This window comes from Pseudonaja textilis, chromosome 4 (genome assembly GCF_049901715.1).
Source record: "Pseudonaja textilis isolate UNSWEBS1 chromosome 4, rPseTex1.2, whole genome shotgun sequence".
NCBI lineage: Eukaryota > Metazoa > Chordata > Lepidosauria > Squamata > Elapidae > Pseudonaja > Pseudonaja textilis.
This window is the reverse complement of record NC_141993.1, coordinates 67,958,325-67,970,910: the sequence shown is the minus strand read 5'-3', so window position 1 is coordinate 67,970,910 and position 12,586 is coordinate 67,958,325. Positions and strand designations below refer to the sequence as shown.

The window sequence follows — 12,586 nt, the reverse complement described above, 5'->3', positions numbered from 1 at the left end:
GGTTCTCCTAGTTCTCGCAGATTCTGTGGAATATCGAGTAGAAATCACACCCAAGGAAGTTTTGATCTAGCTTCATCAAACTTGCCAATCTGTTCCTGAATTAGGGGGTGCTGCAGTTGGCACAAAATGCAATGCCTTCTGAACAGCACCAACCAACTTAGTAACATAATTTCTGTTCAAGAACTGAAGTGGCTCGCAGCAGGCATTTTGGCCCAAATCAAATTGCAGGTTGTAACTCATAAAAACTCTATGGGTTCAACCTCACTACCTACAGTATAATCTTGCCATGGGTACATAGCCCTACAGAGATGGGGGGTTGGCCCAGGGACCTGAAATATGGCATTCTCACTGACAACCCACTCACATTGTAACCACTTTTCTTACTGAGGTTAAGCTGGTCCCCATCTATTATCCTTTAGAAGCAGGTTAAAACCATTCCCTTCCAGAAGGCATTTAGGGGAAAAAATTAATAGATGATCACAACAGGTATTTTGAAAGCTGTTAATTTGATGTTATGGATGTTTTAATGTATGCCGGTTATAAGCTGCCTAGAGTTGTTTGAGTAGGGGACAGAGAACTGTAACAAATAGATTTTTTTTAAAAAGTTGACACCCAGCATATTTTAATGTTGCAGACTCAAAGAGAGACAAATGGCAAAACAAATTGCCTTCATGGCAGTAGAAGCAGAAAGGAGTGCATTTCCAATACACATCCCTGAATGTAAGTTGGATTATTCCACTGTTATTTATGTTTGTGTTACTATGCACAGAAGGAAGAATGATTCTTATCCCATATTCACTCATAAAGAAGAATCAACCAAATGCATATCAAAACTTTGGCTTAAAGTTACTCAGTTCCAAAGCTGATGGTAGCCTGGAACCTAGGTTCCTCTATACTAGTCCACTACCTTCATCACTGCAGCATATTGGCTCTCATGAATCTATTAATTTTGGTTGATCTGATGACCCCTAAATATGGGCAGATCACAGTAATTAAAAAAAAAATGGAAACAGCAAAATATAAAAAAAAGAACTACCAGAAATGCAAAATAATCACAAAATTATCCCAACAATATAGCGAGCAGAAAACACGAGGAGAAGATCATTCCCCCTACTTCAAGGCCTGGGTAAATACAGCTAATCCTTAATTTACGGCCACAATTGAGCCCAAAATTTCTGTTCCTAAGCAAGACCGTTGTTAAGGGAGTTTTGCACCATTTTATGACCTTTCTTGTCACAGTTGTTAAGTAAATCACTGCTGTTGTTAAGATAGTAACACACTTGTTAAGTGAATCTGGCTTCCCCATCGACTTGAATACATGGCAGCTGCCAAGTGTCTCAATTTTGATCATGGGACCCTGGGGATACTGCAACAGTTGTGTGGAAAAATGGTGACAACTCACTTTTTTCAGTGCTGTTGTAACTTTGGTCACTAAACAAATGGTTGTACGTGGAAGACTATCTGTAGGCAGATCTTTAAGGCCTTCTAGAACTGCTTCAGGATGGGAGCCATATGGATCTCAGAGTTTCAGCACAACTTTGCTTATAATGCAACGAGAAAATAATTGTGTGTGTATAGAAAATGAGAACAATTGTTTTCAATTTTACACAAAGGAAACATTTATCTGTAGCATGTTCTCCAATAATTTCCATCTACAAAATTAACAGTAGATTAGAACAGGGGCCCCTAAACTCCGGTCCCTGGCACTGGCACCAATCTGAGGAATGACAGAAACCGGGCCATGCAAACGAGCCAAGCCCCATCCCCAGGATGCAGGCAGCACATGAAACCACGTCCCCTCCAGTTCACTGAAAAACCTGTCTTCACAGAATCAGTCCATGGAGCCCAAACATTTTGGGGGGGTCACTGAACTAGAAGATTGTCTAATCAAAGGAATTGAAAGGAGCCATTTATAATCCAATCATCTGCTTTGTTTTAGGATACAAATTAAAGTATTCTAGATAGATAGCTGCCAAGTCTCTGCTTTAATTCATCCAGTGAAGGATGTTCACATTTTTGGATATTTGGTTTCATTGTTAAATGGAATCATAACCCTACTACATATGTCTTTAAAAGAGAAAACCTGGGTGATATCACTAACTATTAATTTTGATGATGCCATTTTCAGCAATATAATTGCTGAGATAGCAACAGCACCAAAGAATTAGGGCTGTTCTGTTATTCCTGGAACTTTGCTCGAAGCCTCTTGGTTTTCTTTATGTAAGATACTGGACTTCATGACCCCTTGTTTCTAAACCAGTATCCCCTTGTTAACATATATAAATGGGTGCTTTATTAGTTTTACTGTTGCTTTATCTTAATTGTAAATTTTAATTCTGATTTTGATTACATGTCGCAATAGTTTGCTATAATTTTGAAGTGCTTGATTTGATTAAATTGTTTTGTTTTGAAAGCAAGTCTCTATCTTCCTACTGAAGGACAGGATTTTAATAAATATCCAGTCAAATTAAAAATAGTTTCCTCTAATAGTATGAATCTCTTACGGTAAAGTTATCAGATCCAATATTTGAATTCTGCTGGCAAAATTTATTGAATGTATGGTGATATCAGCACTTCCAGACTAGCCAATACCACTTTGTTATTATTTATTGGATGGGTATGTTGTCAACTTCATCCAGACTTGTGACAATTAAACAAAACAATACTATACAAGAAAAATGCCACTTATATTTTTTCCACTAACAATACCTTAGGTACAATCTTACATGTTGCTAGCTGATCACTAAAAATCCAACAAAGTAAGTTTGCTTGTTCCTTTTAAGTCAAAAATCACCACTTAATTCTTGTTTAATATTTTATTTTGTAGACAATAAACAGCTTAAAACAATTTCCTTCTTCCTATCTCAAGAGACACCTTCAGCAATAATTTATCCACAAGTAGTTAAAGAAACAGAGATTCTGGACAATACATACAGCATCTCTTGCTGTGATTTCACTATTGCAGGTGGAAAGGTAAATAAATGATTTTACACAGTAGAAGCAATTTTTGAATTGCAATAGTAGAGAATATCTGTATGTATGAAATGTAACATTTTTGAATTTGTAAATGTAATGAAATGAAATGTAATTTACATCTCCAGCATAAAAATATGCAACTTCTTTTTTAGAGCTGAGGGCTAAACTTTCAAAGCAATGTGCTTAATGTATCCATGTCAATTAGATGTGGGATTAATACCAAGGAAAGGCTAGGATCACTTAATTTGAATTTTAAAGATGAAGTAAATGTAGCATTATTTTCACTATATAGTCAATAGTTTCTTTTTATGACATTGATATTACAATCTTTAAAAAACAGGATTTGTCCAGGAATTAAGGAATGCAAATAGCACTTGACGCAATGGTGAACCCATTTCATGGACATGGGTGTGTAACTAACCTTTGAATATAAGAAACCAAAACAATCCATTTCAAATGGGAATTGTAATTCAGAATACTTTGTCTAAAGTACAAGGCCAAAAAAAAAAAAAGCTTTATTTGTTATGGGCCCCACTCATTTTCTCTCCTCCCAAATTAAAGCGGTATACCTCCCAATCTTTATGGTATCTTTATGGTATCAATGTGCTTGGGAGTCAGACTGACGTTGCTGGTCACTGCAGACAAAAATAGGACTGTAAATTTAATTTTTAGTGTAAAGCTGTATCTCTTTTGCTCATTTTCTTGATTTAAGCTTGTCATTTAGTTGTTGCCATACTCAGATTTATCTGTTTTTTCTACATAATAACATACATGTATCTATAGCAAAGCATATAATGCACCATGGCTCTTTGGTAAAAATAAACTAGATTTCTAATTAACTCCATTTTGTATATTAACTTTATTGTTCTCTCTTTCAGTATCTTGCCTTTCTCTTTTGAGTTCCATAGGGAAACTTAAATCTCCATGTTGTTCTTTTTTTCATCAATAGTTGGTGAAAAACCAGTTCATACAACAGTACTACAAAAATGGTGTGAAGTTCCTTACCATGTTTCCGGACGGCACTGCACAAATATTGTATCCTTTTGTTCAGTTGAACTTGATCAGAATTAGTGGGCTGCAGCAAAATAATCTGCAACTAAGGTCTTCAGAATGACAAACACAACTAATGTTCTGTCCCTGCTATGCTTGGTGGTGACATTTTTTAAAATATAGCCACTTTAATATACAACAGTCACCACAGTTAAGATTTGAATGTCTAAAATGCATTGACCTACAACAATTAAACCTCTAATGTAATGCTTCTCATCCCTGGCATCTTTTAAGATACGTGAACCAACTCCTAGTGTTCTAAGAGATAAAGTCCTCACATCTTAAAGTGCCTAAGATAGAAAATAATGTTATAGCACCATAAGCAGAACATTCATAGGATCCCTTCTTGGGGGTTGGAGATAAGACTATACAAGACTACAACTTCACAGGCAATAATCCAGTACCAAAGTCTGCCTATTTATTTCTCTTGTCCTATTTCTGATACCATAAGAGTCCAGTGTTGGGAGCTAACTGTTTTCAGCAAAACAGAAGCAACCCTCCCACATCCAAATTCTTTTTTTCACAACTACATGCTTTCTGGAATCGTGGATTCTGCCTGACAAAAATGCAGATGACAGTTACAGAGATACCACATATACACACACATACACCAACACCAACACTCCTCCATAGAGTTAATCATAAACTTTCCTGCTGCTGAAAAATGGAAATGCATTTAAAAGTGGTCTTAATACAACTTTTAAACACTTTTTCCATTTTTGCACTGTGTTTTACCAAAGCCTGTTACATGATTTAGGCAGTAGAATGCATTGAAGTAGCCTTTTTCATCATTGGAGCCATTCAGCTTTGTTGACTTCATCACCCAGAATTCCCCAAGTAACATGGCTGAAAGTCTGATTTTGGATCTTCATCCATCCAAATGGGGAGAGGACAAGCTGAGAAAGGCTGGGCTGGGTCTCTTGTAATATTACCATTCTGCAGTAGTTAGTCCTTAACTTACAATCACAATTGAGACTAGATTTTTGGTCGTAAATCACTTCAGTCATAAGATAAGGCACCCATGTGACTGTATCTACTTTTACAATATTATAATGGTTGCTAAGCAAATTACTGCAATGGTTAAGCAAATCTGGGATTTTTAGGCAAACACTGCAGTCATAAGTGTAAGCCCATTGTTTCAAATGAGTGGTTTTTTAACCAGAAATCAGAAAAAAAACGAATCAGTCACCTGCCCATAGGATGCTGCAATCGATTGGGCGGGTGAGCAATTGCCAAGTGCTCAAAATGCAGTCACATGATCAAGAGAAGGAATGTGAGGTTTTACAAAGTCCAGAAATGCTTTACAGGCTATAAAACACCCATTCTGGGCCTGTCATAATTTCAAGTGATTGCTAAGTGACTAGACATAAATTGAGAACTACCTGTGTCTTGTACCCTTAAGTCATGGGTGTCAAACTTGCCATGTCACATTCTCATCATGTGATGTTTTGCAACTTTTTTCCCATTCATGGAGCTGATGCGCATCACCAGTTTGACACCCCTGCCTTAAGTGATTTACAAGACCAAGATCAGCCCCTTGAATCAAGCTGGGAAATGGTTCCACATTTTATTTTGTAATCAAAATGTTGGCAAACTTGGATTTCTAGACATACAAAGTACTGTATTGTTTTATAAGTGAGATACACCCTAGTGAAGTAGTCATTTTCCTTGTGTACTATTATCCATACTGCTGTACCACCGCAAAATTAGGGAGTTTTGATATTGGTACAAAACAATAATAAAAGTTCTACTTCTAAGGCAGATAAATCTATTCTGTTTAAGATTATTTGTTGCTTGTCTAGACAGGGAAGATTCATACTTACATCAGTAAAATAGAACCAAGGAATGAATTCAAGAACTGCAGGTAACATATGGGGAAAAGGGATGTTAACCAAGATTCCCCTCCTTCCCCACAGTCAGAAATTTACTATACCATTCATACATCTGAGCTAGCATGTCTAACAAGTAAGAGAGTAGGGGGAAAAACCTTAGCTACATGTACAGCTATCCATCTGGAAATCTGGCAATTATTGTTGTACAGAATGAAAATGCAGGGTACATTTGTATAGTCCAAGAAGATAAGTGTGAGAAGCCCAAAATCCAGGCAGTATTTGACTCTTGTGGGAAAGGAACTTGTTATCATCCAAACCAAATTGTATGGTGAGTTAATTATAGAGAAAATTTTCATTTTTTGCTGTGGATTTTTTATTTCATATTTTTATTAAATATTTAATGGGTAGGATTTCCATTACTTCAACATATGCAGTATTACTAGAAACATTCTTTTGTGACTGGAACCATGCTCAAGTTGTAGAAAATACAACTATTTCTAAGTGATAGATGGTAAATTCATCATGCTGTAATTTTCTTTTCACTAGCTTTTTCCTTGAAATTGCAAAAATTATAAAATTGCTAGTCATTTCTAAAGTGTGGTTGCTAACATCATGTTGCTTTACTGCAGGGGTGTCAAAATCACATTGTCACAGCATCATCATCCCCTTTGCTAAACCAGGCAGGGGCGGGGCCAGCACGTGACGCATCTGTCCCACGGGCCATAAATTTGGCACCCCTGCCTGCTATTGTCAGAGAAGACATGTAAATTCAGTCTTCTCATGCCAAAGCATAAACCGTGGTTTAGCAATATTACTTAGCATGATTTGTGTTAATTACAATTGTTTTTGTAAATGGTCACATTCTCGGTATCTTGCATTTTATTGTCCACTAAACTTAGCTTTTAATTTACTTTCCCCTAATATAATTTGTATGTTTATTTAAACTCCATACTTATTATCAACTAAATACGTGTAAGCAGCTTATGTTTTAACAAATAAAAGCATCACTGTTTTTATTATAATGGGCTAACTTAGTTGCCATTCTGGAAACTATTACAAATTACAGGTCCTTTTTTATGTATTTGCTTGGAGTAATGAGGCAAATGAATCAGATAGATCATAACTGAGCTGAGCCTGTCTTCGTAATTTTTATATAGGATATGTTAAGATTTGTGGTTCAAATATACAGTCAGTTTATTTTTCTTCCTTGTAGGATAAACATTACAATTCGAGGAGGACATTACTCAGATCAGGCTGGCAACAAAGTGAAAAAATGGATTTGGCCCAACAATCTACAGAAGCACAATCCCCGTGTATCATTTAAACCTATCTTTCTGTCCTTGAACCTTAATGTTGGTGTCAGGATACTCGGGCAAGATAAAATTGCCATTTCTTTTCTTGCAATGGGAAAACAAGCAAAAATCAATGTAGGAACCAAAGTGCAGGTACATGTCAGAGGAATTAATGTTTATCTATCCTTACAAGTTACAATTAAGCAAGGCATGGAATGTTGTGTGGAGAACAGAAAATCTTTAGAGAAATACAAAAACTAAAGTTTTATTCAAAATTGATCAAGTTAATGTTTTCCAACATAATCTATATAGCCATTTTATCTAATTTAAATTAATTGCAACATTACTTTCATTCCTATGCTGACTGAATTAACTTTTTTTTTCTTAAAGCCACTTGCTGAACACCTTCCATGGCCAAAGTACGTAGCTGAAGATGACCTTCTGCTCTTCGCCAATAGATTAAAAATTCTTCGCATCTTTGCTAAACTGAATAGATATTTAGACTTTCCTGCCAGTGACTGGTGGACTAAACTGCAGCTCCCTTCATTTCTTTTGAAACAGACTTCGAAGTTAATACATCTTTGTAAAGAATGTGAAATAGGCTGTTCTCTGGATAAGTTAATAATGGCAATAGTAAAATCACCAGTTTGATCAAGAGCTGATAGTTGATTGATGTTGACTGAAGAGTCTTAGTCACTTTCTTGTTTAAAATATTTAATATTTATTCATCTGTTGAATTCCGTAAGAAAATTTATTTGTATTTAATATTTATGTATTCATAAAATACACTATATATGGGTATCTTCTTGAATGTTCTATGTCGCATTAGAAAATATAAATATGAAGCAAACTTCAATAAGAAAATTGAATTATATGCCATAGGATTCAATAACTATTCATAAAACTCTAGATTCATTTTGCTATGGTTAAAAAAATCATAAGCTTTTAAAGGCCATACTTATACTAACTTACATAATTCATCTGTAGTTTTTGTTTCTCCACACCTCTTTAAGCAAGATAGTAAATAAAACAGAATGGTTGGGCTGAGGAAGAGGATGCTCAAGCCACTGGCTTGCATTTAGTTACAATCTGGATGGAATTAGATTTTACCAGCCACTGTCATGTTTTCAGATTACATCAAAGTTTTGTAAAAGCTGCTGGAAAAGATTTGTTGTTCCCACTGTCTGAAATCAAATCACCCAGTTGTTACTCAGGTTCATCTCCATCTTTAGGGAAAATACCTAATGCATCTTTGCCTATTTCATGACTTGTAATAGTTATATTAGCATAGGTAAATTCCATTTATGTGTATATGTAGTGATGATTTCTCAATTTTATAGATGATTTTATAGAAGCACTTTCTATTGCTATTACTGTCATTCAATCAAGGCATTGTCTTACAAACCAATTTTTAGACAAAAATGGTATGTGAATTCTTGTTTATCTTCTGATCTCTCCTTTTCCTTTTATGAGTTAATGGACTATTAGAAACAGATGTTTATAATAAATTATACCCTCCAAGGAGCAGACAGGAATTAAAACAATGTAATTGAGTAATATGGTAAAACAGCAGCAAAAGTGGTAGGACATATAATTAAAAGGGAAGCTGGGATGGCCGTTACTTATTTTCCATTTTCCATTTCTTTTCATCAACTCTACCAAGAAATCTATATTAGTAAAGCACTACAAAAGTAAAATTATGCATCAAAATAAATACTTTATATTCCTATGGATGCTTCCCTAGATGTAAACTTCATTTAAATCAATGTGATTTATTTTTGAGTAGGACACACTAGTATGCGAAGTTCAATATTTTATCTAAGTGTAATTTGCAGAGGCTCTTTCTTTTTCATCCTAGTTTATTTTATCATCTATATATATATACTTAAAAACTGCTCAAAAGCAATTCTTAGGAAATTAACTAATAAAAGGAAATTATATGAATGAAAACATAAAATAGCAAAGGACACAACAATGAAAAAGTTCACTCCAAAATATGCCTATCAAGTAATAAACTTGTCCTAAATGTTTTCTGAAGTAGTAGACCTAAATAAGCAGAACCAGATAGTATAAATGGACCTCGTATAGAAGAAAATTCACAATCACAGAAATGGATAAATTGTCTCACATAGTTAATGCTACATTTCAGAGGCGCTAATCGGTGTGTGACTTAATTAATGCAACATGTTTTCTAAACAAAGTACTACAGAAAAGTTCTCATAGAAGTCTTGATTTTCATATGCCAAGAGTGGTTAAGGCTGAAAATCTACTTTTTTTGCTCATGGACTAGTTCACAAATTAAAGGTTTAAGTGAGATCCAGAGATATTCAAGTAATTTGAATTTATACTTGTTGGAACTGTTCTGAAATTAAACAATCTCAATGACTATTGAGCTTTTAACTCATTTTAAAGAAAGGGATTTAAATACATACCTACTTCAGGTGTTTGCAGATTTAATTTTTAAAAAAACTGAACATAGATGTCAATCCTTTAAACCATATTCAAAAATACACTGGGAGCAATTATGCAATTTATGACTATTATCAGTAGTTTCCAAAAGATCCACATGAAAACAAATAGATTTACTACTGCATTCTCAAAATACTTCATCAGGTAAACTACATCAATATTTACTTATTAGTTTACCTATCTTTGATTATTTTCAAATAACCAAATTATGGAGGAGGAAAGCCTCTCTTAATCAGAGCTGTACTTATCTAGTTTTCTGCACTGTAGATTGAACAACATACTGTTCTATAATCTGAGAAACTGTTTAAGGGAGAAGAGGCAGTAATTAGATCAGATTTCCATTTTATAAATCATTTCATATCCCAAAGTTGGAATTAGCCACTGCTAAATCAATAGACTTACATGGCTTTAGTTGACCTTTTCTCTTACATTTCATCAGCCTAGCAAACTCAGTCCTTACATCCTTGTGGTACAGTGAATACACAAATGGGTTTATCAGTGAATTGGTTTCTCCTAGAAGGAATAAAAAATCCCTCAACAGTGGGCTCAAATTGCAGGATTTACAGGTAGCTTTCACAATAGCAGTCCCATAATAAGGGCCCCAAAATACAATGAAGCAAACAATCACAATGATAGTCCTTAGAGCTTTGAAGTAACAGACATGAACAGAGGGAATATCTGCATGCAAGCAAGAGCGCTGGATCTGCTTATGCTGTAGATAGGCAATCCTTCCTACTGAGATATGCAAATACACCAAGGTCAACAATGCAGGAATGAAAATGCCAAAACATATTATGTAGAGGTAATCACTTTTGGCAGCAGACAGGAGCCCACAGTTGCCTTTCAATTTGTTCTGCTGCAATCCTGAAAAAATAAGCGGCAAGTGTCCTACCAAAAAGGAGATAACCCAGAGGACTACAAGAGAAAGGATTACACGTTTCTTGCTCATAAGGGAGGGATAATGAAGCGGCAGTTTCACTGCCAAATACTTGTCCAGAGAAACCAGGAGTAAGGTGAGAATAGAGCCAATACAAGGAGTAATACCCATGCAGATCCTTATAAGACAAAAAACCAAATTTGTATCAAACAGTGCATCTGTTGCATCATCCAAGGCATCCCCAATGCACATCACACCCACAAGTAGATCAGCAGCTGCCAAGTTGAGGATGAAGACATAATTTCCGCTTGATCTCTTCTTCTTCAACCGACAGACGACAATGATTACCAGTAGATTAGCAGATGGAATAAATATACTTAAGATGACATGTAGCACTGCATAAATAGTTGACATCTTGTTTACTGTAAACTGATAAATATATTAGGCTTTGATACGCATTGCATATGCAATCTGTATCAAGTCTTCAGTAGTAAACATGCTTTCCAATCACCAAACTGTTTAGTCACAGCAAGAAGTGAAGACCTAGTAGCTACAATCCTCTCTGGACAGACGATTTTCTTCAAACTGATGGCTAGTCTGTCCCAACATCTTTGTGGTCGGTTTGTTTCTCTTGCAAAATTGATGATACTCTTCGCTTTGTAGAGAGATATCGGAAGATATATGGAGGATCAAAGTTCTGCCAGTTAAAAGCTTCAGACAAAATCAACTAATTGGCTGAAATGGAAGGGACGCACAAATAGTGCAGAAGCAGATTTGTTCTATTTACAAAATTCTCTGATGCAGAAAGATAAGGAAGGAGTTTTAACAAACAGAGAGACACTGCAATCAGTTACCATTACACATCTAAAGGTGTGTGATTGTTTGTCTTCTCCATGCATTAAAATGATCTTATGTGAGGAAGCAACCAACAGATAAAATGTCTCCATGGTATCCCTAGCCTGTTGGATCTGGGAAAACTTAAGTTATTTCAGAAGTCCAAGAAAAGAAAATTTTTCCAGGTAAGAGGAATGGATATTGGACTTAAAATTGAAAAGTAAATTAAAAAAACTATCACTGGAGCAAAAGCTTTGTAGCTTGTCTGGGTTCTAGGGTACTGTTAAATGAATGATTGGGAAGATAACATTTTCTAGATTTTCTACATTTACAAGTAGTCCTCAATTGGGACGAAAAATTTCTGTTGTACGTTATTGCATCATAAGTCAAATTAGACCTGTTTTGACTGTTTTTATAATGGTTATTAAGCAAATCACCATGGTTGCTAAGCTAACCACATGGTCGTTCAACAACCCACATTGTCATTAAGTAAATCCAGCTTCCCAAGTGGATGTTTTTGTTGAAAATTGGCAAAAATTTATAAACCGTGATCCCATGACTTCGGGATGCTGTAACCAGCTGTAAACACAAAGCAGTTGCCAAGCACCCAAACTGCAATCACATCATCATAGAGATGCAATGGGATGATCATAACTGCAAATGCATCCTTTGGCAGGTCCATCTGACACCCCTTGTCGCACTTGTTGCCAGTGTGCTTCCAGGTATGATTCAAGTGCTCATTATGATCTATAAATCTCTACCTGACATAAGGCTATTTGAGAGACTTGTATTCAGCAGCTTGTAGTAACAAACAATTTTTGAAGTGATACATTTAGAGTTAGAAAGTACTTCATGCAATGTAAAAAAAAAAATCTTCTATTAGCCTAGATGATTACAGATTCTAATCATCAGGACAGAAGTTTACAGTTGATCTATTAAATCCAGCCCTTTTTTTTTAAAATAATGTGGACCTTGAGAATAAGCTAATAGATTGAAGGAACAGTGCAGAGTGGGGTGCATCAGAAGTTAATGTCAATCAGGATCTTTGTTATGGAAAGTTACGGAAAGAAATGGCTGAGATTTTTTTTTAATACATGACAATATGGTGCAGAGAAAAGTGAGTTGAGATAAAATTCCCTTGCCTGAAATGTACGTATGAGCATTCTTTGGCTAGCAGAGATTATATAGTACAGTATTTCCTTGAAATAAAGCACACTACTAAGAAGCAATCAAATAAAATATAAAAGAAAGATGTG

At 35.3% G+C, this 12,586-nt stretch overlaps 3 protein-coding genes across 11 annotated transcripts in view; 1 reads left to right on the top strand and 2 right to left on the bottom strand.

The window, feature by feature from the left end:
• Positions 1-8,186, top strand: part of ERICH6 (glutamate rich 6) — a 28,405-nt gene extending 20,219 nt beyond the window's left edge. For both annotated transcript variants that reach the window (XM_087933311.1, XM_087933310.1), the window contains exons 11-16: positions 635-720; positions 2,828-2,973; positions 3,926-4,011; positions 6,031-6,186; positions 7,072-7,303; positions 7,541-8,186. In XM_087933311.1, coding sequence (XP_087789437.1) covers positions 635-720; positions 2,828-2,973; positions 3,926-4,011; positions 6,031-6,186; positions 7,072-7,303; positions 7,541-7,801 — 967 coding nt within the window. In that variant the 3' untranslated portion in view covers positions 7,802-8,186. The remainder of the gene's footprint in view (positions 1-634; positions 721-2,827; positions 2,974-3,925; positions 4,012-6,030; positions 6,187-7,071; positions 7,304-7,540) is intronic.
• SELENOT (selenoprotein T) overlaps positions 1-12,586 on the bottom strand; it is a 39,687-nt gene that overhangs the window by 10,948 nt on the left and 16,153 nt on the right. The gene's annotated exons all lie outside the window — the stretch shown is intronic.
• On the bottom strand, positions 2,802-12,582 carry LOC113436899 (glucose-dependent insulinotropic receptor-like). Its single transcript, XM_026701611.2, has one exon. It carries the CDS (start codon positions 10,908-10,910, stop codon positions 9,975-9,977), a length of 936 nt encoding a protein of 311 aa, XP_026557396.1. The 5' UTR covers positions 10,911-12,582; the 3' UTR covers positions 2,802-9,974.

Coding starts and splice junctions, on each gene's coding strand:
- LOC113436899 (XM_026701611.2), bottom strand. CDS start 10,910: ATGTCAACTATTTATGCAGTGCTACATGTCATCTTAAGTATATTTATT.